This window comes from Dipodomys ordii, unplaced genomic scaffold (genome assembly GCF_000151885.1).
Source record: "Dipodomys ordii isolate 6190 unplaced genomic scaffold, Dord_2.0 Scaffold167, whole genome shotgun sequence".
Lineage (NCBI taxonomy): Eukaryota > Metazoa > Chordata > Mammalia > Rodentia > Heteromyidae > Dipodomys > Dipodomys ordii.
The window spans coordinates 2,711,365-2,737,994 of NW_012267383.1; the positions used below are offsets into that span (position 1 = coordinate 2,711,365).

Genomic DNA, 26,630 nt, shown 5'->3' on the forward strand with positions numbered 1-26,630 from the left:
CTAGTGCTCAGTTTATATTTCATTTTTTAATTATATTTTTGTTTTTTTGTTTTTGTTTCTGGTTGGTTGTGGGGCTTGAACTCTGGGCCTGGGCATTGTCCCTGTGCTCTTCAGCTCAAGGCAAGCACTCTATCACGTAAGCTATAGCGCCACTTCTAGTTTTCTAGTGGTTCATTGGAGATAAGACTCTCATTGACTTTCCTGCCCAGGCTGGCTTTGAACTGTGATCTTCAGATCTCGGCCTCCTAAGTAGCTAGGATTACAGGCGTGAGCCACCAGTGCCCAGCTATTTTTGTTATTTTTTCAGTGGCTGTACAAAGGGATTTCAACTCAACATGCTAATTTATGAGTACAATGCATTTTCACCAATGTTACACTTTCCATTTTTCTCCTCTATCCCTCCCAATGCCATCACTCCCCTCAATTTTGCTAGTTTCAAAGGATATACATTATGACTGTATTTTCATTTTTGAAAGGAGATAACAATTGTGGACAATTATTTCTGTTTTACGTGTGTGTGTGTGTGTGTGTGTGTGCCAAGGTTTAACTCAGGACTCAGACTCTATCCCCTTTTGCTCAAGGCTAGTACTCTACCACTTCAGCACAGCTCCACTTCCGGCATTTTGTGGTTAAATGAAGAGTCTCACAAACTTTTCCTGCCTGGGGCTGGCTTCAAACTGTTATCCTCAGGTCTCAGCTTCCTGAATAGTTAGGATGAGAAGCCTATGTCTGGCATGTTTTTTTAATGGTGCTAGTGTTAAAACTCAGGACCTCATGCATTCTAAACACAGTAATTCACCACTGAGCTATAAACCTCTAGCCCCAAACAGGAGTATTTCTACTAGGCAATACCGATTCACCTGCAATCCTAGCTTCTTGGGAGGCTGAGATCTGAGGATGGTGGTTCAAAGTCAGCCAGAGCAGAAATGTCCATGAGATTCTTATCTCCAACTAACTGCAAAAAGCTGGAAAGTGGCTCAAATGGTAGAGTGTTGGCCTTGAACAAAAAAGCTAAGAGACAGCATCCAGGCCCTGAGTTTAAGCCCCAGTACTAGCCTCTTCCCCACCCCCACACACAAAATCAGTCAACTTTTCCTGTTATCACTCAAGAAAGAGCAACATGAAATGTAAAAAAAATCATCTTCAAGTATTAGCAGACAAGGCCCAGGGTTCAGACCACACTGAGAACTCAGCAGTGGTATTAATACACAAAGTTATTATTTGGTATGAATACTGGAAGGACATTAAGTAAACTTCCTACAAAGACCTTCCTGTAATGGTTTTGAAAAAATACAGAGCTTCACTCATTTAAGAAGTTAAAAAAAAGGGCTGGGAAGTTGGCTCAGTGGTGGAGCGCTTGCCTTGCATGCCTGAGGCCCTGGGTTCGATTCCTCAGCACCACATAAGCAAAAAAGAAAAAACCGGAAGTGGCGCTGTGACTCAAGTGGTAGAGCGCTAGTCTTGAGCTGAAGAGCTGAGGGACAGTGCCCAGGCCCAGAGTTCAGGTCCCATGACCGGACCTCCCTCCCCAAAAAAAGAAAGAAAGAAAAAAAAAGTTATAAAAAAAGCATATGTAAAAGAATCAGGGTCCAAAGCCAGCACTGGCAAAAATGAGACAAAATACTGACTGAATTTGAGACCTTTTTTTCTTTTTCCTGGTAGCTCATACCTGTAATCACAGCTACTCAGGAGACTGAAAACTGAGGATGGCAGTTGGAAACAAGCCTGGACAGAAGAGTTGTGAAACTCTTATCTCTGATTAAGTAGCAAAATGCCAAAAGTAGAGGTTGGCTCAAGTGGTAGAGCATCAGCCTTGAGCAAGAAAGCCAAGCAAGGGTGTAAGGACTTGAATTTATGCATCACTACTCACACACACACACACACACACACACACACACACACACACACACACACACACACACACAAAACTGAAGCCAAATGTATTAATTCATAGCCACTGAAAATTAAGTAAAGGAAAAAATCTTTAGCACTATACCCTACCTTTTTGGCCTTGGACCAGTGCTACTGTGTCTTGCATTTTCTTGTACTTGTTTAGGCACTGTCTGAGATCTTCTATTTTTCTATCCTGTGATTGAAACAAATCAGCACTTTTAATATTAAACTGTATAGGCAGCATGATAGAAGAGTAAGAAGGTATCAATTATTTACATTATTTAAAGAATACTTCTACACTTTAGTAAAATGATAACAGCTCTAATATTTTTCCTATGTACGTCAGAGATAGGAAAAAGGTACCTCTGAATTTAGAGAGTCTATCCTTCAGCTGCCATCTTTAAAAAACAAAAACAAACAAGACAAAGCAATAAGATATAAAGCAAAAGAAAAAGGCAAGAAAAACGTCAGATTTAATCACTCTCTTCTGTAATTTGTATATCAAATCATGAAAAGCCTGTTTCTTCCATCTTTATTAACTATCACTAAATAACTACCTGGCTTTTTCCTCCTCAAAACACTACCAAAGTTGCTTTGGTTGGTGACAAGCAATTTATAATCCATCTAGAAGGAATATTTTTCATTCTTTTTCTGATTTAACCTCCATAAAAAAACTACACTGATCACACTTTTCATTCTCCCTTTGCTTTTCTGTTCACTCTTTCTGTTTTAACTGTTCAGCCCCCTGATCAGACAGTGAAACACTTTTTTTGTTGTTGTTGAGGGAAGAGTCCTGAGGATGGAATCCAGGATTTTATGCATGTTCCAAATTTACAGCCCTTTTTATTCTACTTCTGTAACTCCCATTATTTACCATCCCGAATTCTAAAAATTTAGAGGTTCAAATTTTGTCCTTAACCTTATTCTTTTCCAAGCCCTCCACTGTGACACAGTAAGAAGTGGTCTCCATAGCTTTTCTGCGGCAGGACCTGACCATGTGACTTGCTTTGGCCAATGAGATACCATAAACACACAGAAACCTGCCCCCTGGCGATGCCTGAGGCAACTCTTGAGGACTTAGAGGAAGAAGCCTTAGCCAGTGCACTGGAGAAAAAGAGATCTAGTGAAGAGGAGATGAGTCATCCCAACTAACACCAACCAAGACCAGGCTGTCAGTCATCAGAGATGAAAATCGCTCTATTTGTCCCAAGAACATCTAGCTAACCTCAGAAGTACAAGGTGAGCTGGGCACTAGTGGCCCACCCCTACAATCCTAGCTACTCTGGAGGCTGAGATATGAGGATCCCAGTTCAAAGTCAGCCTGGAAAAGAAAGTCTGTGAGACTTCAGAAGGGGTGCTGTGGCTCTTAGTGGTAGAGTGCTAGCCTTGAGCAACGAAGGCTCAGGGACAGTGCCCAGGCCCTGAGTTAGAGGCCCAGGACCAGCCAAATAAAGAAAAAAAAGCAATTTAGGTGGTCAAGCACGGCCCCCAAATCCTGAGCCTTGCACATGCAGTGCTGTTTACTGCCTCCAGAGCTCTGCTCAGCCTCACAGAGGCCCTCCTCCCATCACATGCTCATTACTGTCAGCTGGGAGCTGGGTCAATTTGGAGATGGGTTGCCTCATCAAAAACCCAGTGCCTGGAAGCCTTGATTTTCCTGATGAACAACTCTTCTTGTTCCTGTGCAGAATTTGTTCAAATATGTTCTCTTTGAGGCCTTCCAGAATTCTGCAGGAGTTGATACTACTTTTGGTGCCCTTAAGGCAGTCTAGCATGTACTAAATATTCATTAGCATTAAAGGTTTTGCTTGTTGAAGGGAGGAAGGGGGAGGTTTGGAGTGCCAGTATTGGGGCTTGAACTCAGGGCCTTATACTCTGCTTAACTTTTTCTGCTCAAGGCTGGCACCCTAGCACTTAAGCCACAGCTCAACTTCCGACTTTTTGGTGGTTAACTAGAGAGAAATCTCTGAGATCTGTCTGCCCTATTTGACTTCAAACTTGGATCCTCAGATCTCACCCTCTTGAGTAGCTGAGATTATAGGCATGAGTCATAGGTGCCTGGCTGCTGTTGCTTTTTGAGAAAGATAAATTATGACAAAATTAATTTCTGAGCTTTTTAGTTTAAAAGCTGTGGTGGGCATCTTGATAATTTGATTTATTTTAACTCAACAGTAGAAAAGACTAGCAAAAATAATCAACATATTGGGTGGGTGAATATGTCATGAGTTTATTTGCATGCATAAAGAGCAAATATAGAAAATCAAAAGCATAACTGGAGGCATGGCCCAAGTATCAGCTGAGTGAGCGCAAGAGGTTCTAAGTTCAAGGCTCAATACCAGCATCAAAAAAAAAAAAAAGAAAGAAAGAAAGAAAAGAAAAAGAAAGGAAAAAATGGAAGGCAAAAAAAGAGATTAAAAAAAAGAGACTAGGCAAGACTTAGAGAAAGTTATGATGAATAAGATAAAGCTATTTCTTTGGCATTTTATTGTTATTTTAATTCCTTGAAATAACTTTTGTCCTGGGAAAATGTTGCCAGTTGTATTTGTTAAGGGAGAGCAGTCCTTAAGACAGGAGTTGAGCCTGGCAGAGGCCACCTGCAGTGTTTTTGTTTGTTTTTTGTCTGCATGGGGCCTGAACTCTGGGCCTGGGCACTGTCCCTCACCTCTTCAGCTCAAGGCTAGCACTCTACCACTTGAGCCATTGCACCATAGTTTATGTGGTGCTGAGGAATCAAACCCAGGGCCTTATGCATGCAAGGCAAGCACTCTACCACTGAGCCACCTTCCCAGTCCTGCAGGGCGCAACAAAGCAGCACAGTCCTAGTGGGGACAATGGCACTCTGCTCTCAGCAGGACAAAACACTAAATGTGAGCAGGGCACCAGTGACTCAAGCCTATAAACCTAACTATTCAAGAAGGTGAGATCTGAGGGTCACAATTCAAGCCAGTGTGGGCAGAAAAGCTCATGAGATTCATCTCCAATTAAACAACAAAAAACTAAGGAGAGGGCACAGGCCCTGAGTTCAAGCTCTAGTACCAACAAATAAATATAAGTGAATAGGTAAATAAATAAACATTTTTATTAAATGCCTCTTGGAAACTGGTGTGGTCCATAAGCATTTCTACAGAGAGCCACAATCTTAAGGGCCATTCGAGAGACTGCATGCTTGCTGGGGAAATGGCACCCCCTAGTGTCAGTGGCTGCTAGTATGTTCTTTCCAAGCAGGGCACCTGGATTAGCAGTGAAGCTGCACCCCCCCATACCTTTTCTTCATTTGCTGCCATCAGAGACTCCATGGCCTTTTTCAGTTTTTGTACTTCAACATCTGAAAAATAACCCAAAATCCAATCAGAAGTCACTTCAGTTAACAAGCATGTTTTGAAGATAAAGATATTAACGATATAATTAGTTAATTAAGTGTGCCACTTCTGGGGCTTGCACTTAGGACCTTACATTCTTCTTTGGCTTTTTTGCTCAAGGTTGGCTCTCTTCCAGCTTTGTGCTGGTTAACTGGAGATAGAGTCTCTTGTATTTTTCTGCCTGTGTTGGTGATCCTCAGATCTCAGCCTCCTGAGTAGCTAGGATTACAGCTGTGAGCCACCAGCACCTGGCATTTTATTCATTTTTTGAAAAAGGGCACATTTAATACTGTGAGGAAAAATCAGAAAGATGCATATTTTCTGTCTTATCCTGAAGAGGAAGAAACAAATGAAGTCTGTGATATCCAACCACCCCCTCTGCAGGCAACAATGAGATATTCATGAGAACACTGAGGATGAATGTGAGCTATGGCAATCAGAGAGAGCATGGAGTTTTCAAAGAGGAAGCTACACACAGGGAGTGAAAGCCATGAGTGGTTTACAAAGCAGAGCAAATGATACTGAGTATAGTCTCCAAGATGGACAAAAACAGTAATAACCTGACATGTGTGGTATTTACATGAGTAATCATGCTCAGAGGATGGCCAGGCTTAGACAGAAGGATACCAAATACTTTGCTTCATCTATAAGCTTCATTTTTAACACTATGTAAAAGAGACAGCAAGACAGAATGGCCTAAGTGTACCAAACAGAATTTTCCTTAAAAATTCACTATCCAAATATAAAACCATATTACTGGAATAATAAAAACCTAAAACCTTTGAAAGGATGAAAAGTTCATCTCAAAATGAAACTTCAATTAAAAAATGAGAATATTCAAGGTTAGTCCAGGTAAAAACTTGGAGGAAAAAAATAAAACATCTCAAGCAAAAGCCTGGTAAGGTAGTGCCTGTCATCCAGCTATAAAAGCAAGCATAAAATAGGAGGATCAAGGCCCAGGATGTGATGGGAGTTGGGGGAGCAGCAAAATGAGATCCTATTAAAAAATAACCAAAGTAAAAAGGGCTGAAGACATGACTCAGGTGGTACATCACTTGCTTAGCAAGTACCAAGTCCTGAATTCAAACCCCTTGTATAATCTAAGAAGACAAATGAAATAATATTCAGCAAAAGTTACTAGCATATCAAAAAAAAAGTACTACTAAAGGTAATTTTTAAAAATAGTAGTACATCATTTAACACTGACATAACATTTACACTTTTCTCAATCTCACACACAGAAAACTGCCTTAATAATTTAATCTCTAGAGAAAGAGTCCATGAAGGATTTTTAATTTGTGTGTCATTAAGTAATCCAAGCTACATAATCAATCTGGACACAATCTGGACATAGTCAATGGAACTTCCAATACAGATGAACAGTGACCTCAAAATGTTAAAAACTCAAAATGACCTTTCAAATATAGTACATAAAATTTTTTTTTCATGCAAGTATTGAGGCTTAAACTAAGGGCCTGGGTGGTATTGCTTACAGCTTTTTCACTCAAGGCTGGCATTCTACCACTTGAGCCATAGCACTCTTCTGGCCTTTTGGTGGTCAATTGGAGATAAGTCTCATGGACGTTCCTGCCTGAGCTGGCTTCAAAAACATAATCCCCTCTATTTGGTACTCAAGAAAAAAAACGAAAGGCTTACAGATGAAGCAACTTTATATATGTTTGGTGAGAGAAATGTTTTTCAACACATGCAAAGAACAAAGTAGTACTTTTGGTGAATGTAAAGGCAGATGAAAATACACCAAAAACCTTACTTTTTTCTTTGAACTTCTGTTTAAAATTTTCATCTGTACAGGAAAACCCATTGCATTGCAAATTAGCATCGATACAACAACAATGACTATTTTTACTGTACTCTTAATTTCCAGGTACCTAAAGTGAAAGGTCTCTAATTTCCTGAATATAGTACGAAAGCATTATTTTGTGATGTTGGGACTGGTAGTACAATACATCATGCAAATACACTATAACTAGTCAGAAGATTAATTCGAGTTACCACTTCCAACTCTTTGTACTTCTAAAATTTTATTTATTTATTTATTTAGTGCCAACACTGGGTCTTAGAATCAGGGACTGGACGTTGCCCCTTAGCTTTTTTGATCAAGGTTGGCACTCTACCACTTGAGTCAAAGCTCCACTTGCAGATTTTTTGCTGGTTAGTTGGAAATAAGAGTCTCATGGATTTGTTTGCCCTAGCTGGTCTTGAACCTGTGATCCTCATATCTCAGCCTCCTAAATAGCTTATAGGCATTAGTCATTCACACCTGGCCCTCTTTTCTCTTAAAAGGGCAGAATAAGTTTCTAAATCTTTTACCCTGTCTCAAGTTTGGTCTTACAGCATGGTAACTTTTTCTAACTGTGTGCACCTGTGGGTGTATGTATAAAACCCAGGACCTCCCACGCACTAAGCAAAAGCTCTGTACCTAAGCTGCATTTCAGCTCATTATTCTGACATTCTCTTATATTCCAACTTGAACAAGTATATTGCTGTCATGATAATTTACATATTATAATCTAAAATAAACACCCAAGAAAATACAGGGTTCCCTTTCTCCACCTACTGAAGGGGAGCTGGCAGATTCTCCCATAGGAGAGTTCTGAGCCTCTTTGCTCAAGGCAGTGCTCTACCAGCTCCACTCCAGCTTTTTTTTTCTTTTCCTTTCTTTTTTTCAGTTTATTGGAGTTAATAGTCTCACAGGCTTTCCTGCCCAGGCTTTGAACTGAGATTCTCAGATCTCAGCCTCTAGAGTAGCTAGGATTACAGTGTGAGCCACCAGTGCTGGCTCCACAGAAGAGTCTTGGACTGCTTCCCGGAGCCCTAGGCTTAGGAAACCCTGCTCAGATGATAAGATTACGCTTCTCTTCTAGATTTGGGTAATTTTAATAAAGTAAGGTAATTTCTGGGAAATAGACATTGTTACCTCTGTCAATAATTTCAATTCCTTCTCCTTTGAGCTGGCACATCAATTTTTCTTGTAGTCTTTGTACTTCAGATTCTTTTTCTTCCAGTTGTTCTTTTAAAGATGCCAGTTCTTCCTACAAATTATACATTCATTTAAAAACAGTAGATTAGGTATCAGAGGGGATATTTAGAGGCCATAGTAGAACCTAAGACAATAATTAAGATTATGGAAATGAAACAAAAGAAATCTGCATGAATTTAGCTACAAATATCAGAAAGTAGACAGTTGGCAGTGATAAGCAGGAAACCAGACTGTTAACATAAGTCTAACAGACAGTAATTATGGCATAATTGTTTTACATTTGTGAGTGAATTAAAAAAAATCTTTGGCCAGGTGCTGGTGGCCATGCTTGTAATCTTAGCTACCAAGATGCTGACATCTGAGGATTATATTCAAAGCTGCCCCAGGAAAGAAAGTCCAAGAAACTTTTTTTTTTTCCTTGCTCATGTGGTGCTGAGGAATAGAAAGAACCCAGAGCCTCATGCATGCAAGGCAAGTACTCTACCACTGAGCTACCTTCCTAGCCCCTCAATAAACTCTTATCTCCAATTAAGCAGCAAAAAGCCAGAAGTAGAGTTATAGTTCAAGTGGTAGAGCACTAGCCTTGAGCAAAAAAGCCAAACAACAGCACCTAGGCCCTAAGTTCAAGTCCTAGAAGCATTACCAAAAAAACAAAAAAAGAAAGGTAGCAAATATTTAAAAACAAAAAAAGGTAGCAAATATTTAAGTCTCCTTTATTTAATCTATACAAATACACAAGCTTTTGAATCCATTGAGCTATCTTTTAGTATTTTAAATTTCAGTTTTACTATAGGAAAGAATTAGCTGGGCACCAGTGGCTCACACCTGTAATCCTAGCTATGCAGGAGGCTGAGACCTGAGGATCATGGTTCAAAGCCAGCCTGGGCAGGAAAGTCCATGAGACTCTTATCTCCAATAAACTACACAGGAAAATCCTGAAGTGCTGCTGTGACTCAAGTGGTAGAGCACTAGGCTTAAACACAAAGAGGTTCAGGGACAGTGCCCAGGCCTGAATTCAAGCCCTAGAACTGGCAAAAACAAAAAACAAACAAAAAAGCACTCCAGGAAAGAATTAGCTTTAGCAACTTTGTAATTTGTTGGCTGTATTGAACCCTAAAAAATGCAGCTATTCAATGCTACTGTATTTGTTACCTGACTTTCACTCTTAAAAGAAATATACCATAATTAAATGGAAGATTAACTTCTAAATCTTTATATTTCTAAATTTTTATTTATTTTTTATTGGTGCCAATACTGGGACTTGAACTCAGGGACTGGATGTTGTCCCTTAGCTTTATACAGTTAGATGTATTTACTTAAAAGCACTGTGGGAAGTGTTGCCCTCTTCTATCAAGCAGTACTTTGTTACTGCCATGGTATAGCTGACTCCTATACACATTTACCTTCAAGAAATCCCAAAGGAAGCCAGGCAATGATGTGCACACCTGTAATCCTAGCTACTCAGGAGGCTGAGATTCTGAGAATCTCAACACTAGCCCATGAAGATAAATCTGAGAGACTCTTATCTCTAGTATACTACCAAAAAACGGAAATGGAGCTATGGCTCAAGTGGTAGAGCACTTGCTTTGAGTGAAAATGCCAATTGAAAGCACAAGGTCCTGAACTCAAGTCCCATTACTGGTACAAAAACAGCAACAATAACAACAACAACAACAACAAAAATCCCAAAGGTACAAAGCACAGACTTTCTATGCTTATCTGAGAAATGCAATGCTTTCATGCCAAGTGCTTACAATTATTTCATAATGCTTGGGGCTCAGAGAGTTTGAGGGTTAAACCTCATTTATAAGCTAATACTTTTTTTTTTTTTTTTTTTTTGGGTCCGGTCGTGGGGTCTGAACTCTGGGCCTTGGCGCTGTCCCTCAGCTCTTCAGCTCAAGGCTAGCGCTCTAGCCACAGCGCCACTTCCGGCTTTTTTCTTTTTTGCTTATGTGGTGCTGAGGAATCGAACCCAGGGCCTCAGGCATGCAAGGCAAGCGCTCTACCACTGAGCCACCTTCCCAGCCCAATAAGCTAATACTTTTATTTTACCTGTTTGGTAATTTTACTAATTATTGTAGACATTTCTGAAACAAATATGGGGTCTCACTGTCTTTACTCAGTGTGGGATGTATTTTTAATGAACAGGTGACACACGCTCACACATACACTCACACACACACAATGAATTCACATGCCAGGAGAAGACTACAGTACTACAACAAAACAATACAAGCCAGAAAACAGGCCCTGGGGCCATCACCAAAATCTACTACACCTTTAATGACTCCAACTTTTGTTCCATCCGCAGCTTTTCATACTGCAGCTGACCCACCTTGATTTTCATGCTAGAAAGTTTGGCCATTAAAGACTGGGAGAGAGACAGAAGGGAAAAGAAAAACTAGATAGAAAAAAAAGACAAGCCAAGTCACCAAGAAAATATAGCATCTGTTTCCAAGGAGGTTAGATAACTCAGAAACGGTAGGTTGTATCCTGGCAGATTAGTTAAGCTTTGCATTTCATTTAGAACAGTAGCATTTAAATTCTAGAAGGTTTCAAAGCATCACGGACATACAAAGTATCTTTATCTTATACTAACTAGAACATATTTTTCTGATAATATTCTCCAGAGATGAGTAGTAGAGACATTTATTTAAAATTTTTTTTAAATTACTGGTGAGTAACTTACTTTGGTTGACTTAAGCTTTTTCTCATATTGAAGTCGTTCAGTATCCATTTCACTGACTTTCAGCCTCAAATCACTGATCTCTTGCATGAGCTCCTGTCCAAAAGGAAACAGAGAAACTTATCAGGAAAGGGTAACAGTTACCTGTACCAAAAGAAATCTTAGATCAGAACTGCTTGAACTTAAAGCTGTGTGAGTCAGACCTCACCACTGAAATGTATGCAGTGTATTGCTGAAATAATTAAAGTGCTTTTCCATTTAAAACATGGCTTTAAATTCTCCAGGCCTAGGTCCCAAAGGAATGGCTTAAAAAAAATAAGCCTTGTGGATTTAAGAAGCTCAGTCCTAAAATTTGGGGACTGTCAGGTGTGGTGGCTCCTAATCTTACTCAAGATTAGACTGTAATCTTACTCAAGAGCCTAAAATCTGAGGACCACAGTCAAAGCCAGCCTATGCAAAAAAAATCCATAAGCCTCTTTATTTCCTAATTAACCACCAAAAGGCCAGAAGTGAAAATATGGCTCAAGTGGTAGAGTATTATCCTTGACCAAAAAAGGCAGGCAAGAGAGTGAGGGCCTGAATTCAAGACCCAGTACTGGCATCAAAGAAAAAAAGAAATCAAGAGGAAAAGAAAAAAGAAAGCAGAAAAGAGAAAGAAAGGCTATTTCAATAAGAATTCCTTGGCTGGGAGTACAACTCAGTGGCAGGTGACTTGTCTAAGATGTGCAAAGCCCTGGATATGATCCCCAGCATAGAAAAGAGAAAAAGAAAAAAAAAAAAGGAAGAAACAGAACAAAGGAAACTAGAACCTTACGCTTTCAGAGAACCCCAAAGAGTTCTCACAGAAATTTAGTTTCTAACATCTATGCTCTTACCACAAGAGGGCAATATCAAGACATCTATCTTCCACTGGCAATTATTGGACAGTCAAGTTTTGAATCTTTCAAAGGTTTTAAATTTTAACCCACTGGTTTTTGGAAATGCCTATATTTCTTCCCAATTTTATAAATTAATGTCCAAGAACTGGGCATTGGTATTTCATGGTTATAATCTTAGCTATTCAGGAGGCTGAGATCTAAGAACTGCAGTTCATAGCCAGCATGCACAGGAAAGTCACTGAGACTTATTACCTCCAAGTAACTACCAAAAAGCTGGAAGTGGCACTGTGGCTCAAGTGGTAAGCACCAGCCTTGAGAGAAAAAGCTCAGGAACAGTGCCTGGGCCCTGAGTTCCCCAACACACACACACACCACACACACACACACACACACACACACACACACACACACACCACACACATCACACACATACACACTCTCTCTCTCTCAAAAAAATATCCAGATACTATAAAATTCTAAGACCAAATTAATGAGACAGCCAGCACCCAGCTACATTTCTTTCTTTTCTTTTCTTTTTTGTTTGGTCATAGTACTTGAACTCTGGGCCTGGGAGCTGTCCCTCAGCTCTTCAGCTCAAGGCTTGCGCTCTACCACTTGAGTCATAGTGCCACTTCTGGTTTTGTGAGTGGTTTATTGGAGATAAAAGTCTCATGGACTTTCCTGCCTGGGCTGGCTTTGAACCCCGATCCTCAGATTTCAGCTTCCTGAATAGCTAGGATTACAGGTGTGAGCCACTGGTGCCCAGCTACATTTCATTTTTAATGAATAGATTTAAAGTGGATGAGCTCTCCATCCCATGAACTAGAAAACCTGGATTAACATAAACTTGGAAGAAAAGTGTGAAGTCTGTGGAGCACAGACACTTAAGTTTGCAGAATCTACCTTGAGATAGTGAGCTTTACTTAACTGGAATGATTTGTGCATGGACCAGACTGAGTGTAGAAGGCAAGATTAAATGACCTCTAAAAGGCTCTGTGATTTATAATTACATGTCAACACAAATCTCATACCTTGAAAAAAATCCTCAGTGCCAGCATAAGTAGCTCACACCTGCAATCCTAGCAACACAGAAGGCTAAAATCTGAGGACTGAGGTACAAAGCCAGCCTGGGCAAAGAAATCTAAGAAACTCTTGATTCCAATTAAACAGCAAAAATTACAAAGCAGGGGTATAGTTCAAGTGGTAAGGTGCCAGCCTTAAGCAGAAAAGTCAAGTTGGAGTGCAAGGCCCTGAATTCAAGCTCGAGTACCAGCACACACACACACACACACACACACACACACACACACACACACACCCTCGAAGTCTATGCATCAAAGTAGAAGAGGCCTATAAAATTATGAAAGCCAGTGACACACACACACACACACACACACACACACACACACACACCAAGTCTATGCATCAAAGTAGAAGAGGCCTACAAAATTATGAAATCCCGTGTAGGTTGATAGTCTACAAATATCCAAACGTGAACAGTATTTCTACAGGCTAACAAAAGGGTTAATATTTCAAAAGTCCAAATGAAATTCCAGCTGGAGGCACAGTTCAAGAGGTTAAGTGCCTTAGCAAACATGAGATCCTAAGTTCAAGCAGTAGTACTGCCAAAAAGTAATAATTTCAAAAGCAAAATCTCCAGCAGCATTTAGTGACAATAATTCAATGAAATCGGTCTATTTTGTTTTTATTTTTTAGGAGGTGGTACACGTTGGAACCCGATACTTTGTGCATCGGAAGCACACTGTGCTCTATCACCAAGCCACTCCTCAGCCCTAACTAAAGTTTATTCTCAAAATCTAAGCAAGCTGGGTGCTGGTGGCTCACACCTTAATCCTAGCTACTCAGGAGGCTAAGATCTGAGGATCATGGTTCAAAAGCCAGGCTGGGCAGGAAAAGTCCGTGAGACTCTTATCTCCAATAAACCACTCAGAAAATCAGAAGTGGCACTGCGGCTCAAGTGGTAGAGTGCTAGCCTTGAGCTGAAGAGCTGAGGGACAATGCCCAGGCCCAAAGTTCAAGCCTTACAACTGAGGAAAAAAAAAAAAGAAATCTAAGCAAGATGAGAGACACACAATGATGGCTCACACCTGCAGTCCTAAGTGTACTCAGGAGCCTGAGATAAGATTACAGTTCAAAGCCACCCAAGCAAGCAAATCCATGGGACTCTTATTTCCAATTAACAATAAAAAGCCAAAAGTAGAAGTGTGGCTCAAGTGGTAAAGCTCCAGAGCCTTAAGCAAAAAAGCTAAGCGATAGCACTCAGGCTAAGTTCAAGCCCCAGTACATAGGTCCATACATACATGTACACACATACACGTGTACACACACACACACACACAGAAGCAGGCAGGATGAAAGCACACAGAATTAATTACCTTCCCTTTACACTGCAAAGGAACTTCAGTTGTCCCCCAAGTACACGTGTGTGAAAGAGACAGAACACAGACAGACGAGTGTCACTCACTTCTGTGTCTCTGAACCTGTCTTCATAATCCAGTCTGTCCTTCTCCACTGCTGCCAGTTTTAACTTCAAGTTAGATATTTCAGCCATAAGATCCAACTTCTGAGTCTCTAAGGATGTCCGACTAAGAAGCTCCTATTAGAAAATTAGAGATGCATTCAAAAAATGACTTTATTCTAAATGGCCACATGGAATTTTTAATTCGTGACAATAAAGACGAAGCAAGCAAGTAGAGGACTTGGCAAAGAGTAATTCCTCCATAAGTATACATTCATAGGTGATTTAGTTTAAGCCGTCTCATCGAAGAGCACAATGTGTGTGTGTGTGTGTGCATGTGCGCGTGTGTGTGTTTCCTAAGAACAACAGTCACATATGGTATTAATCTTGGATCATAACGTAAATTCTCATAGTTGCATTAGGAGCGCCATTTTAATGTATAAAGAAAGCCAACCTATAATCTATGCATATTTTATTTTATTTTGATTACAGAAGCACTTCCCAATACTAAGATTTGAATTAAGGGCCTGAATTAAGGGTCTTTATATTTTGAGACCCTGCAATACAGACATGAAGTAGCTTAAAATGCTCCAGTTTAAGTGAATTTAGAAATGGGTTGTATCAAAGTAAAGACAAGGTGGTAATATAGTACTTCAAGTAAAACAGGTTAGCAGGAAACAGCTGTGCTGATCCCATGCTGACCTGGGTCTACATCTAGTACTGCCCCATGCTGGTACATGCTGGCCCTGTGCTGACCCCAGGCTGAGCCGCATGTCTTCCGCATGACTCTGTGTTGACCCTGCACTGACCTATGCTGACCATGTGCTGACCCCCATACTGACACTGTCCTAGCCCATGCTGACCCATGCTGACCCTGTACTAGTCTCATGCTTACTCCAGGCTGAGCCCCTTGTGGGTCTATTTTACTTCTGGGTTGACCTTGTCTTGACCCAATGTTTATCCCTCCTGGGCCCATGCTGATCCATGCTAATGCCATGCTGACCCCCATGCTGACTTGATCTGACCCTATGCTGACTGCATGCTCTGGACCCCTGCTGGCTCCTATCTGTACCTGCTGCAGCATTTCTTCAGTGGCATTCAACTTCTCTCGGTGTTCTTCAAGACAAAACTCCAGGTCTCGAATCTTCTCTCCCTGGGCCTCCACCTGGTCTGTCAGCACACTGACCTGCATCCCAAGAAAGACAACACAATAAGTACGAAAAGAGTTGAGTCCTCTTGCAGACTTTGCTTTCTTAAATGGAACAAACACTTACCATCTCAGCACTCAGAGCAGGAGAGGAAAAGTAAGGGTTGATAAGACCACACTAGTGGTCCTTTGCTCTCAATTTATGTGTTGCTTTTTATTTACTTATTTATGTTTATTTTCCTTTCTTATGATTCTGCCGTACTGGGAATCATTTGCGCTATTCAAGTGTTTCATTGGGATACATCCCAGCTTTCTATATTGCTCTGTTCTTTGTGCCAGTACTGGGGCTTGAACCCATGTTTTTGTTTGGCTTTTTCACTCAAGGCTAGTCCTCTACCACTTAAGCCATACCTCTAACTCCGGATTTTGGTTGTTTAACTAGGTATAAGAATCTCACCAATTTTCCTGCACATGCTAGCTTTGAACCATGATCCTCAGATCCTCTTGAGTAGCCAAGATTACAGGCGTAAGCCACCAGCTTCTATATTGCTTTATAAGGAAGAAAGTTTTACTGATCAATCATTTATGACAGGGAATATGTACATAAATTGTGTATTTGGGGATGTAGGACATAGTATTAGGGACTCATAGAGTAAATGAAATTAATATTTGAAGTTGGTATGTTTTTTAAGTATCAAATCAGGTACTTAAAAAAAAGTTTTGTATCAGTTAAACCGGGAATTTCATTGTTATATCATCACATATTTTTAAACTGTATTTTAATCAATTCAATTTCATCCCCTTTAGCATACTCCTACACCCTCCCAGATACTTTCTTAAGAAGAATAATGGGAAAGGGAAGAATTAAGAAAAGATACCAAAATATTCCACTTCCATAAGGTCTTCCAGTATCATATTGATCACAAACAGGTTCTAAATAAGGTTAGTGCAGGGGTAGAACACTGACTGAACACTTGCAAGGCCCTGGCTCAGTTCCCAGCATCAAAACAGAAACAAAGAATAGAAAATAATAGTCAGGTGGCACATACCTGTAATTCCAGCACTTAGGATCAAACTCTTGCCCTATAGCAAGATTATGTCTCAAAAACAACCACCACCACACTTATACCTGTAATCCTAACTATTCAAGAGGCTGAGATCTGAGGATCATGGTTCAAAGCCAGTCTGAATAGACAAATCCATCTTATTTCCATTTACCCAGGAAAAAGCAAGAAAAGATCAGGCTCAAGTGGTAGAGTGGGAGCCTTGACCAAAAACCTCAGGGATAGTGCCCAGGTCCTGAGTTCAAGCCCCATGCCTAGTACCAAAAAAAGAAAGAGAGAAGCTGGGTGTCAGTGGCTCAAGCCTGCAATCCTAGCTACTCATATATATGTGTGTGCATGTGCGTGTGTGGGTGCGCGTGCATGTGCGGGTGCGCATGCGTGTGTGTATTTATAGAGAGGGAGTGGGTGAGGGAGAGGGAGAGAATCCCCAGCAAAACAAAGCAATCAAAACACTGAAAATATCTGCCCTGGCCAGGTGCCATCCTCATGCTTGTAATCCTAGCTACTCAAGAGGCTGAGATCTGAGGCTTGAGGCAACTTGAGAAACTCCTATCTCCAAGTGATCATCAAAAAAGCCAGATGTGGAGATATGGCTCAACTGGTTGAGTGCCAGGAGTAAAAAGGAAAAAGGTCAAACAAGAGTACAATGCCCTGAGTTCAAGCCCAAGTACTAACACACACACACACACACTCTTCAAATACATATTCAGACTCAGAAATATATATTATTGAGATTTTTATACTACTGATATTACTATATAATCTTGATTTCTGGTACATATTAAAATATACTCAGTCAGCTCAGGTGACAGATGTGATTAGCAGATTGTGGGATGACAGCCCTTGGGGAGCTGACCCTTCTGGACAGGGTGTGCTCACCCTTCTTCACCACAGTCCTCACCACTCCTTGTTGGGTACCCACTCACTCTTTTGATCAGAAGTCTGGCTGTTGTAAGCATCTGACTTTACAGCTGTCCCTTGGAGTATGTGTGGTACTAGGTACCAGGATCCCTCATAGTACCAAAATCGCATGTTTAATTCATCATATAAAATGGTACACATTTGTACAGAACTTCTGCATCTCTTCCTATGTCCTTGCACTATCTGGACATTACCTGCTGGGATGTAATTGTTATGAAAAGAGCTGTTATACTACTTTGAGATAAGAAAAAAGATATACACACAGATGCACCTTTACCAAATATTTTTTTTAAACCTATTTTAGGAAGGCCAACTGTATGCCATGAAGAATGAGTGACATTGAAAAAGATAGGGTACTGCTTTCACTATATTTGATGTCAGTATAACTTGAGGAGGAGATGGGGAAAAACCAGTTGTTTAAAGATACAGGTGGACCTGTTGCAACAATGAGAAGTACAAGTTGTCATGTCCAAAACGAGCTTTACAACGTTGGTGCGGGGGGGGGAGGGGGGGGAAGGAGACAGATTGGGATTGGGGGGGGGGGGGGAGGCTGGGAAGGGATGGGAAGGGTAAACAAAAGGAGGAGGCTGCAATGCTTGGTAAGAAATGTACGCATTATCCTGCCCATGTAATTGTAACCCCTCTGTACAGTATCTTCACAAATAAAATAAAATAAAAAAAAAAGAAAGAAAAAGATAGGGTATAGCTCAAGTGGTAGAGTGCCCGCGTAGACAGTGAAAGGCTGAGTTCAAATCCCAGTATAGGACGGAAGAGAAGGAAGGAGGGAGAGAGGCAAGGAGGGAGGGAGGGATTACAAATTTGTCATTTATAAATTACTTGCCTGAAGAACAAGGGATTCTTTGTCATTTTCTAAGCGAGCTAGTCTTTCTTGATACACATCACCATTCCTAGATAGATGTCCATTTGTCTAAAAGAAAATGAAATCATACAGGTAAGGTCTCTAAGATTGACAAGAAAAAGTGAATCAATACAATTTGCCAATACTGGGGCTTGAACTCAGGACTCAGGTTGTGGGCCCTCTCCCTGAGCTTTTTTACCCAAGGCTAGTGCTCTACCACTTGAGCCACAGCTCTACTTTTTAGTTGTTAATTGGAGATAAAACTCTCAGGGAGGAAGTGGCACTGTGGCTCAAGTGGTAGAGTGCTAGCCTTGAGCTGCAGAGCTGAGGGACAGTGCCCAGACCCAGAGTTCAAGCCCCACAACCAACAAAAAACAAACTCTTAGGGACTTTCCTCCCCAGGCTGGCTTCAAACTACGATCCTCAGATCTCAGCTACTTGAGTAAGTAGGATTACAGACTGGAGCCACCTGTACCTAACATCAATTTATATATTTTTAACCCAAGGAGGCTGAAATAAATTAATTAAGACTGTCACTAATAATGAAAAGCAGGAGAATTCATATTTATCTTAAAACAGGTAAGACAGGTATATAAGATACTTAGATATAATTTTACCAACTTACTTTTTTTTGGTGCTGATACTGGGACCATGGCCATCCTTGAGTGCCACTTGAACAATCTTTCCAATCTGCTATGTCCTCACATTACCATAGTGCCTCTAACTTAAGGTGGTCTTACAAGCTGCTCACTTACTTCCCTTTCTAAGTTTCTATTTCAATTCTCAAGATGAAGTAAGAACTCCAAGCCAGAGAGCAATATATTTTAAAGCCCTCTATTTAGCCCCAGAATCTCATCATTATCTCTGTTCAGAAAAAGAAAGAAAGAAAGAAAATCCCAAATCATCATACCCAAAAAATGCACCTAGACCCAGGACCAGACAAGATGTCAGCTGACTAGATTTCAGAATGTGTGTTAGAGGCAAGTACAGAGCAAACTGGGAAGTATTCTGCTCTTTCTGAGCCCAAACTCTGTGTGTTTAGGACAGACTATTCTGGGTTTTCTTTTTCTAGATTGTTTTACTTCTGAGTTTTCTGCTTCTGAATTTAATTTTCTCAGAAGTGTTTGCTTTCAAGATGATTTTTCCACAATTATAACTATACCTGGGCACTGGTGGCTCACGCTTATAATCTTGGCTCCTCAGGTGGTTGATATATGAAGATAAAGGTTCAGAGCCAGCCTGAGCAAACAAATCCCAGCCATAAAGCCATAAGTGGAGGTGTGGCCCAAGTGGTAGATGCCAGCCAAGAAGGAAGAAGAAAACCAAGAAGCTTGAGGTCCTCAGTTTTTCCTTTGATCTGAGATATTGTCTGCTACAATCCCTGGGCAACCTCCTTGGGTTCCAAGAAAGAAAAAAAAATCACTGGGAAGCATCATGTTTCAAAGGCAAAGTGCCCCTCAAACAGGCAATGCCTTCTTTTTATCTTTTTGGAGAAAACTGGAGACTACCTTGTTCCTGATCTGCTCCAGTCATATGTGACAATTCTCCAGAATTCCTCCAAGGACAAAGACTGAGCCGCACCAGTGACCTGGGAATGTCTGAACCCTGATACCTTTCTCACTACCTGCCTCCGTTTGTCCCTATTTAACCTGATGCCAGTGTCTGTCTCCTGCAGATGGCTGAAGATGGACTGAAGTGCTGCTGCCATGACCTGTCTCTGCCCTTTACCAAGTATTTTTATTTTGCAAAACTATAGGGTGAGTGGTTGGACTTCTGGACTTTGGGGTCTGGGGTCTAAAAATTCGATTTCACATGCACAAAAAAAGAAGGGAAATAAAGTGTGGGTGATTTACAAACCCAACTCCCTTGTAAATGTACCAACCCTTTCCCACAATACACAGGGATTATTTAAATATTCTCTATAGAAGATCTACTCTTCAGGACTGACTTCCTGCCTGGCCTCCTGCCAAGCACTTGGCATATATTGGCCTATCTTAATTAGCACGAGCTTTTCATGAGGCTGCCTGCCAGAAAACCATGGTCCACAATCACAAAGGTCTTTAGAAAAATTTCTAACGGAACACTTCTAGGCATTAAGAGATCAGAAATCCAGTTCTACACTTCCAGAGCTTGAGTCCTGGTTACAGTCTAGACACAGCCTGATTGATTTGTTACTAGCTGATTCTCTCTCCCAGAATCATCATCTTATGTGGGCAATTCATCCATGTACAATATAAAAGTGTTCACTAGGATTTGGTGTTCTTCCTTTTTAGATTTACTTATCTATTTATTTTTGTGCTGGTACTAGAGCTTGAACTCAAGGCCTTGTGTCCTCATTTATCTTTTCTATCCAAGGCTGGCACTCTACCACTTGGGCCAAACCTTCACATTTTTGCTACTTAATAAGAGGTAAGAGTTAATATCTGTCTACCCAGCTAATCCATGATTAAAACCTCCTCAGATTTTAGATTTCAGCCTACTGAGTAGATTATAGGTGTGAATGAATTAGTACCTGGCAAACAGCATCCATTTTTGAGCTGAATGAATAGAAACAGCATCACTTGGTGAAAATCACCATTTAAAGCCCAACCACTCAGCCAGGCACTGGTAGCTCACGCCTGTAATCCTAAACTACTCAGGAGGCTGAGATCTGAAGATCACATTTCAAAACCAGCCCAGGCAAGAAAGTCTGTGAGATTCTTATCTCCAATTAATCACCAGAAAACAGGAAGTAGCACTGTGGCCCAGGTGGTAGAAAGCTTGTGGAGAGCTGAAGAGCTCAGGGACAGCACCCAGGCCAAGAGTTCCAGCCTCACAACTGACAAAAAAAAAGACCCAACCACTGGAACTGGAGTTGCACTTCAGGTGGTAGAGCGCCAGCATGGGGCGAAAATACTAAAGGACAGTGACAAGGCTCTAAGTTCAGCCCCAGTGCTAGCGCATGCGCACACGTGTGTGGACACACACACAAAATTATTAAATTAGATATAAAACAGCCAGGGGGCTGGGAAGGTGGCTCAGCGGTAGAGTGCATGCCTTGCAAGCATGAGGCCCTGGGTTCGATTCCTCAGCACCACATAAACAGAAAAAGCTGGAAGTGGAGCTGTGGCTCCAGTGGTAGAGCACTAGCCTTGAGCTGAAGAGCTGAGGGACAGCGCCCAGACCCAGAGTTCAGGCCCCATGACTGGCAAAAAAATAAAAATAAAATAAATAAAATAAAACAGCCAGGCACTGGTGGCTACCACCCATAATCCTATCTACTTAAGAGGCTGAGATATGAGGATGGAGGTTCAAAGCCAGCCTGGGCAGAAAATGTCTCCACGAGACTCTTATTTCCAATTAACTACCAGAAAACCAGAAGTGGCACTGTAATTCAAAGTGGCAGAGTGTTAGCCTTGAACAAAAGAGCTCAGAAACAGAGCTCAGGCCCTGAGTTCAAGCCCCACAACTGACCAAAATATTAATTAAATAATTGATAAAATATAAAAGAGCCCAATCCTACAACCTAACTGAAAGACTGGTCCTGATGATATGTACCACTAAGCTGGCACTTCATGTAGAAAACCAGTACAAACCCCCACTGATTTTTTTGAGTCTTTGCACTCTACTTCCAATCGAGAACTGTCAGTGAATTTTCCTTAGGAAACTTTCTATTACTTGTGCTAAAGCATCTGTGTGCAAAATCAGCACAAATCAGTCCATGTTTCTAGACGGAATCTGACAGCCATAAAAATTAGAAAAAAAAAAAGTAATAGCCAGATGCTGATGGCTCAGGTCTATACCCTAAACTACTCAGAAGGCTGATCTCATGCTGGTTCAAAGCCAGCATGAGCAGGAAAGTTCATAACTCTTAACTCCAACTAACCAGCAAAAAGCCAGAAGTAGAGCTCTGGCTCAAGTGGTAGAGCACCAGCCCTGAGTAAAAAAGCAAAGAGAGTGCACTGGCCAAGTTCAAGCCCTAATACCAGCATAAAAAACAAACAAACCGGTGCTGGTAAGGAATGGCTGTTGGTCTGTGAGGCTCTGGGTTCTACTTCTGCCCGCAGAGCAGCTCCCTGGTGAAGAGGAACCATGATGCTCCGGTTCACCAGGAACACGAAAATTAATGCTGAAAATAAGGTCAAGGTCACCATGGCAGGCGCAAAGTGTGTGCTTGTGCCGACTGCAGCAGCTTCTAAACCCGGGCTGAGACCAAGAACTGCTCTTGGAGATATTGGTAATAAAAACAGTGAACAGCTACAGGCCAGAGTGCCTCTGAAGAAGGAAGTAAAAGCTTCAGCTACTGGAAAAGTTGCTAAAAAGCTACCAAAACCTGGTAAAGGCCCCTGTGAGTGTGGGCGAGATAGAGCAGGAGTCTGAGCCAGAGCCAGAGCCAGAGCCAGAGCCAGAGCCTGAACCTGAACCTGAACCTGAACCTGAGCCTGTAAAGGAAGAAAAACTTTCACCTGAACCTATTTTGGTTGATACTCCCTCTCCAAGCCCAATGGAAACATCTGGATGTGCCCCTGCCAAAGAATATTTGTGTCAGGCTTTCTCTGATGTAATACTTGCAGTGAATGATGTGGATGCAGAAGATGGAGCTGATCCAAATCTTTGTAGTGAATATGTGAAAGATATTTATGCTTATCTGAGACAACTTGAGGAAGAACAGTCTGTCTGACCAAAATACCTGCTAGGTCGGGAAGTCACTGCAAACATGAGAGCCATCCTAATTGACTGGCTAGTGCAAGTTCAAATGAAATTCCAGTTGCTACAAGAGACTATGTACATGACTGTTTCTGTTATTGATAGGTTCATGCAGAATAATTGTGTGCCCAAGAAAATGCTGCAGCTGGTTGGTGTCACTGCCGTGTTTATTGCAAGCAAATATGAAGAAATGTATCCTCCAGAAATTGGTGACTCGTGTTTATTGCAAGCAAATATGAAGAAATGTATCCTCCAGAAATTGGTGACTTTGCTTTTGTAACTAACAATACTTACACTAAGCACCAAACCAGACAGATGGAAATGAAGATTCTAAGAGCTTTGAATTTTAGTCTGGGCCGCCCTCTACCCCTGCACTTCCTTCGCAGAGCATCAAATTTGGAGAGGTTGATGTTGAGCAGCATACATTGGCCAAATACCTGATGGAACTGACTATGATGGATTATGAAATGGTGCACATTCCTCCTTCTCAAATTGCAGCAGGAGCTTTTTGCTTAGCACTGAAAATTCTTTTTTTTTTTTTTTTTTGGGTCCAGTCGTGAGGCCTGAACTCTGGGCCTGGGCGCTGTCCCTCAGCTCTTCAGCTCAAGGCTAGCGTTCTACCACTTGAGCCATAGCGCCACTTCCGGCTTTTTTCTTTTTGCTTATGTAGTACTGAGGAATCGAAACTCCAAGGGCCTCAGGTATGCAAGGCAAGCGCTCTACCACTGAACCACCTTCCCAGCCCTGAAAATTCTTGATAATGGTGAATGGACACCAACTCTACAGCATTACCTGTCTTATACTGAGGAATCTCTTCTTCCTGTTATGCAGCACCTGGCTAAGAATGTAGTCATGGTGAATCGGGGGCTTACAAAGCACATGACTATCAAGAACAAGTAAGCTACATCTAGGCATGCTAACATCAGCATTCTACCACAGCTGAATTCTGCACTAGTTCAAGACTTAGCCAATGCTGTGACAAAGGTGTAACTTGTACATTTGAGATGGAGTACTATAATAATAGCTGCAAATAAAATTGGCACCATGTGCCACTTATACATACTATACTACATTTACTTGGTTTTTAATGAAGGATGCGGCCATTTTTGCTTTTAATAGCTTAATTCATCTAAATGTCATTACTTCCTATTCTGGGGTAACCTGTAAGTCATATTAAAAAGTTTTTTTGGGTTTTTAAAAAAATCTTTTTTGTTTTTAAGCTGCTTTCAGTTTACCAGGGACTCCAACTGATGTATATAATTGTCACTTACATGTTTATATACTTGACTGTTTTAATGTACCTAGATTTTCCTTTTGATATGGTAAAGATACATAAGACGGATAGTCTCATAGGACATAACTGCATGTGAGCTAAGTCATTGTAGAGAACGTCTTACCTATTTCTGTTTTTCAGTCAAAGCTCACACCATCTCATCCCTAATTCCCTTGTGTTGTTTCTTCAGGTGCTTGCTGCTCTGTTTTTACCACTTTCTTGAGCTATCAACTTTATCTTTTTCTTTACTTTCTCATTTTAAAAATCCAGTTTTCATTTTATGTATTTGTTTTTGTTTATTGGTTAGGAAAATAAAACAAGATGTTCAAAACAAAAAAGTTAATTTGCCCAACCTTTCTTAACCTCATCTGTTTAAAGGATATTGACAGATTAGATGCATCTAGCTCCCCTACCCTCTCTAAACATCCATATATATGAGTTGCCCTGGAGAGTTTTCAATGGGTCCATTCAGCACACAGCAACATTCCTTCCAATGTGTAAGCCTTTCTGTGTTTATTTATACATCACATACTATGGATATACTGTATGTAATGTACATAACTATTGCCCTGTTGACATTCAGAATACATTTTTCATTGCCTAAACAATGCTGGTTAACTTTATACAGTTTTTTTGTTTGTTTGTTTTTTTGGGGGGGTCCGGTCGTGGGGCCTGAACTCTGGGCCTGGGCGCTGTCCCTCAGCTCTTCAGCTCAAGGCTAGCACTCTACCACTTGAGCCACAGCGCCACTTCCGGCTTTTTTCTTTTTGCTTATGTGGTGCTGAGGATTCGAACCCAGGGCCTCAAGCATGCAAGGCAAGTGCTCTACCACTGAGCCACCTTCCCAGCCCGTACAGTTGTTTTCTTGATGTGATAGATCTCCCAAAGTGTTTGTATTCATTCAATCACATGACTTTCTCAGTGTTGTCAGCAGTGTACACAAGTGCTTTTCTCTGCATCTTTGTTAAATCTAAAAGTAATTTGTCTTAAATCTTTGTGAATGTAACTAGCAACAACTACTCTATCTCGTTTGTTGTTTTAATTTATACTCTCACCTGTACATGCTATGTTACCCCAAGTTAAATAAATGGTTGGTCTTATCAATGTGAAAACAAAACTAAACTAAACAAACCAGTAGTGATAGCACTTTTTTTTAAAATCACTATATATTATTTTTAATTTCATTTTATTTTTTCTTCCTGTACTGGAATTTGAACTCACGGCCACTCACTCTTCTGTAGCTTTTCTACTCAAAGCTGGTGTTCTAACACTTAAATCGTATCTGTACTTCGAGCTTTTTGCTGACTTATTGTATATGAGTTTCTTGTACTTGTTTGCCTGGAATGACTTCCAACATCAGTACTCAGATCTCAGCCTCCTGAGTAACTAGTATTACAGACATGAACTACTGAGACTAGCTACTCAGGAGGCAGACCTGAGGATCTTGGTTCAAACCCAACTCAGGCAGGAAAGTCCATGAGACTCTTATCTCCAATGAACCACCAAAAAGCCAGAAGTACAGCTATGGCTCAAATGGTAGAGTGCTAGCTTTGACCAAAATGCTCAAGGACAGCACCCAAGCCTGGAGTTCAAGCCCTAAGACTAGCACACACCACCACCACCACCACCATAATAGTAGTAGTAGTTGTAAAAGTTTTTTTTTAAGATTCATAGTTTAGAAAAGTAACATGCAGATCTACCATCTGACTCTGCAGCCATTCAACCAGGGCTTCTGCTGTGGAATCTGGGACCTGGCATCGCAAGCCTTCCTTCTCATCTGATTCCATCATCTCTAACAGGCCTCGCAGATCCTCCACTAGGTGCAGGGCTCGCAAACTTCCCATGAATGGAGACGTGGGAGACTGGCAATCAAAAAGCCCATTGGAATATTCCAGGGCCTTAGAACCTGGGTTAAAAACAAACAAAATTAAAAAAAAAAATCAGTGCAAGAGAGATAAACCACCACGACTAAAATGGTCAACCAAGGAATAATCAAAACAGGAACAGGGAAGAGGGGTGCTGGTGGCTCATACCTGTAATCCTAGCTACTCAGAAAACTGAGATCTGAGGATCATGGTTCAAAGCTAGCCGGGAAAGGAGAGTCCAAGAGAGTCTTATCTCTAGTTAATCAGCCAAAACAGGATTGGAGGTATGGCACAAGTTGTAGAGCATCAGCCTTGCATAAAAAAGCTAAGCAAGGGCTGGGAAGGTGGCTCAGTGGTAGAGCGCTTGCCTTGCATGCCTGAGGCCCTGGGTTCGATTCCTCAGCACTACATAAGCAAAAAGAAAAAAAGCCGGAAGTGGCGCTGTGGCTCAAGTGGTAGAGCACTAGCCTTGAGCTGAAGAGCTGAGGGACAGCACCCAGGCCCAGAGTTCAGGCCCCA

At 41.1% G+C, this 26,630-nt stretch overlaps 2 protein-coding genes across 4 annotated transcripts in view; one reads left to right on the top strand and one right to left on the bottom strand.

Moving 5' to 3' along the window:
- Ppfibp1 (PTPRF interacting protein, binding protein 1 (liprin beta 1)) overlaps positions 1–26,160 on the bottom strand; it is a 61,966-nt gene extending 35,806 nt beyond the window's left edge. For 2 of the 3 annotated variants that reach the window (XM_013033436.1, XM_013033435.1), the window contains exons 1-8: positions 25,947–26,160; positions 18,270–18,356; positions 15,369–15,482; positions 14,303–14,434; positions 10,943–11,035; positions 8,191–8,305; positions 5,157–5,218; positions 2,002–2,086 (exon numbers count right to left, since the gene is read on the bottom strand). In XM_013033436.1, the coding sequence (XP_012888890.1) occupies positions 2,002–2,086; positions 5,157–5,218; positions 8,191–8,305; positions 10,943–11,035; positions 14,303–14,434; positions 15,369–15,482; positions 18,270–18,356; positions 25,947–26,090 (832 nt within the window). In that variant the 5' untranslated portion in view covers positions 26,091–26,160. Of the gene's footprint in view, positions 1–2,001; positions 2,087–5,156; positions 5,219–7,023; positions 7,057–8,190; positions 8,306–10,942; positions 11,036–14,302; positions 14,435–15,368; positions 15,483–18,269; positions 18,357–25,946 lie in introns of all 3 variants that reach the window. The other variant, XM_013033437.1, reaches the window with a different exon arrangement.
- LOC105998647 (G2/mitotic-specific cyclin-B1-like) lies at positions 22,359–23,963 on the top strand. The gene is given in 5 exon segments (XM_013033438.1): positions 22,359–22,620; positions 22,652–23,165; positions 23,219–23,361; positions 23,364–23,497; positions 23,724–23,963. Coding segments are annotated over 5 exon segments (1,293 nt in total).
- Positions 26,161–26,630: the final 470 nt, after the last annotated feature.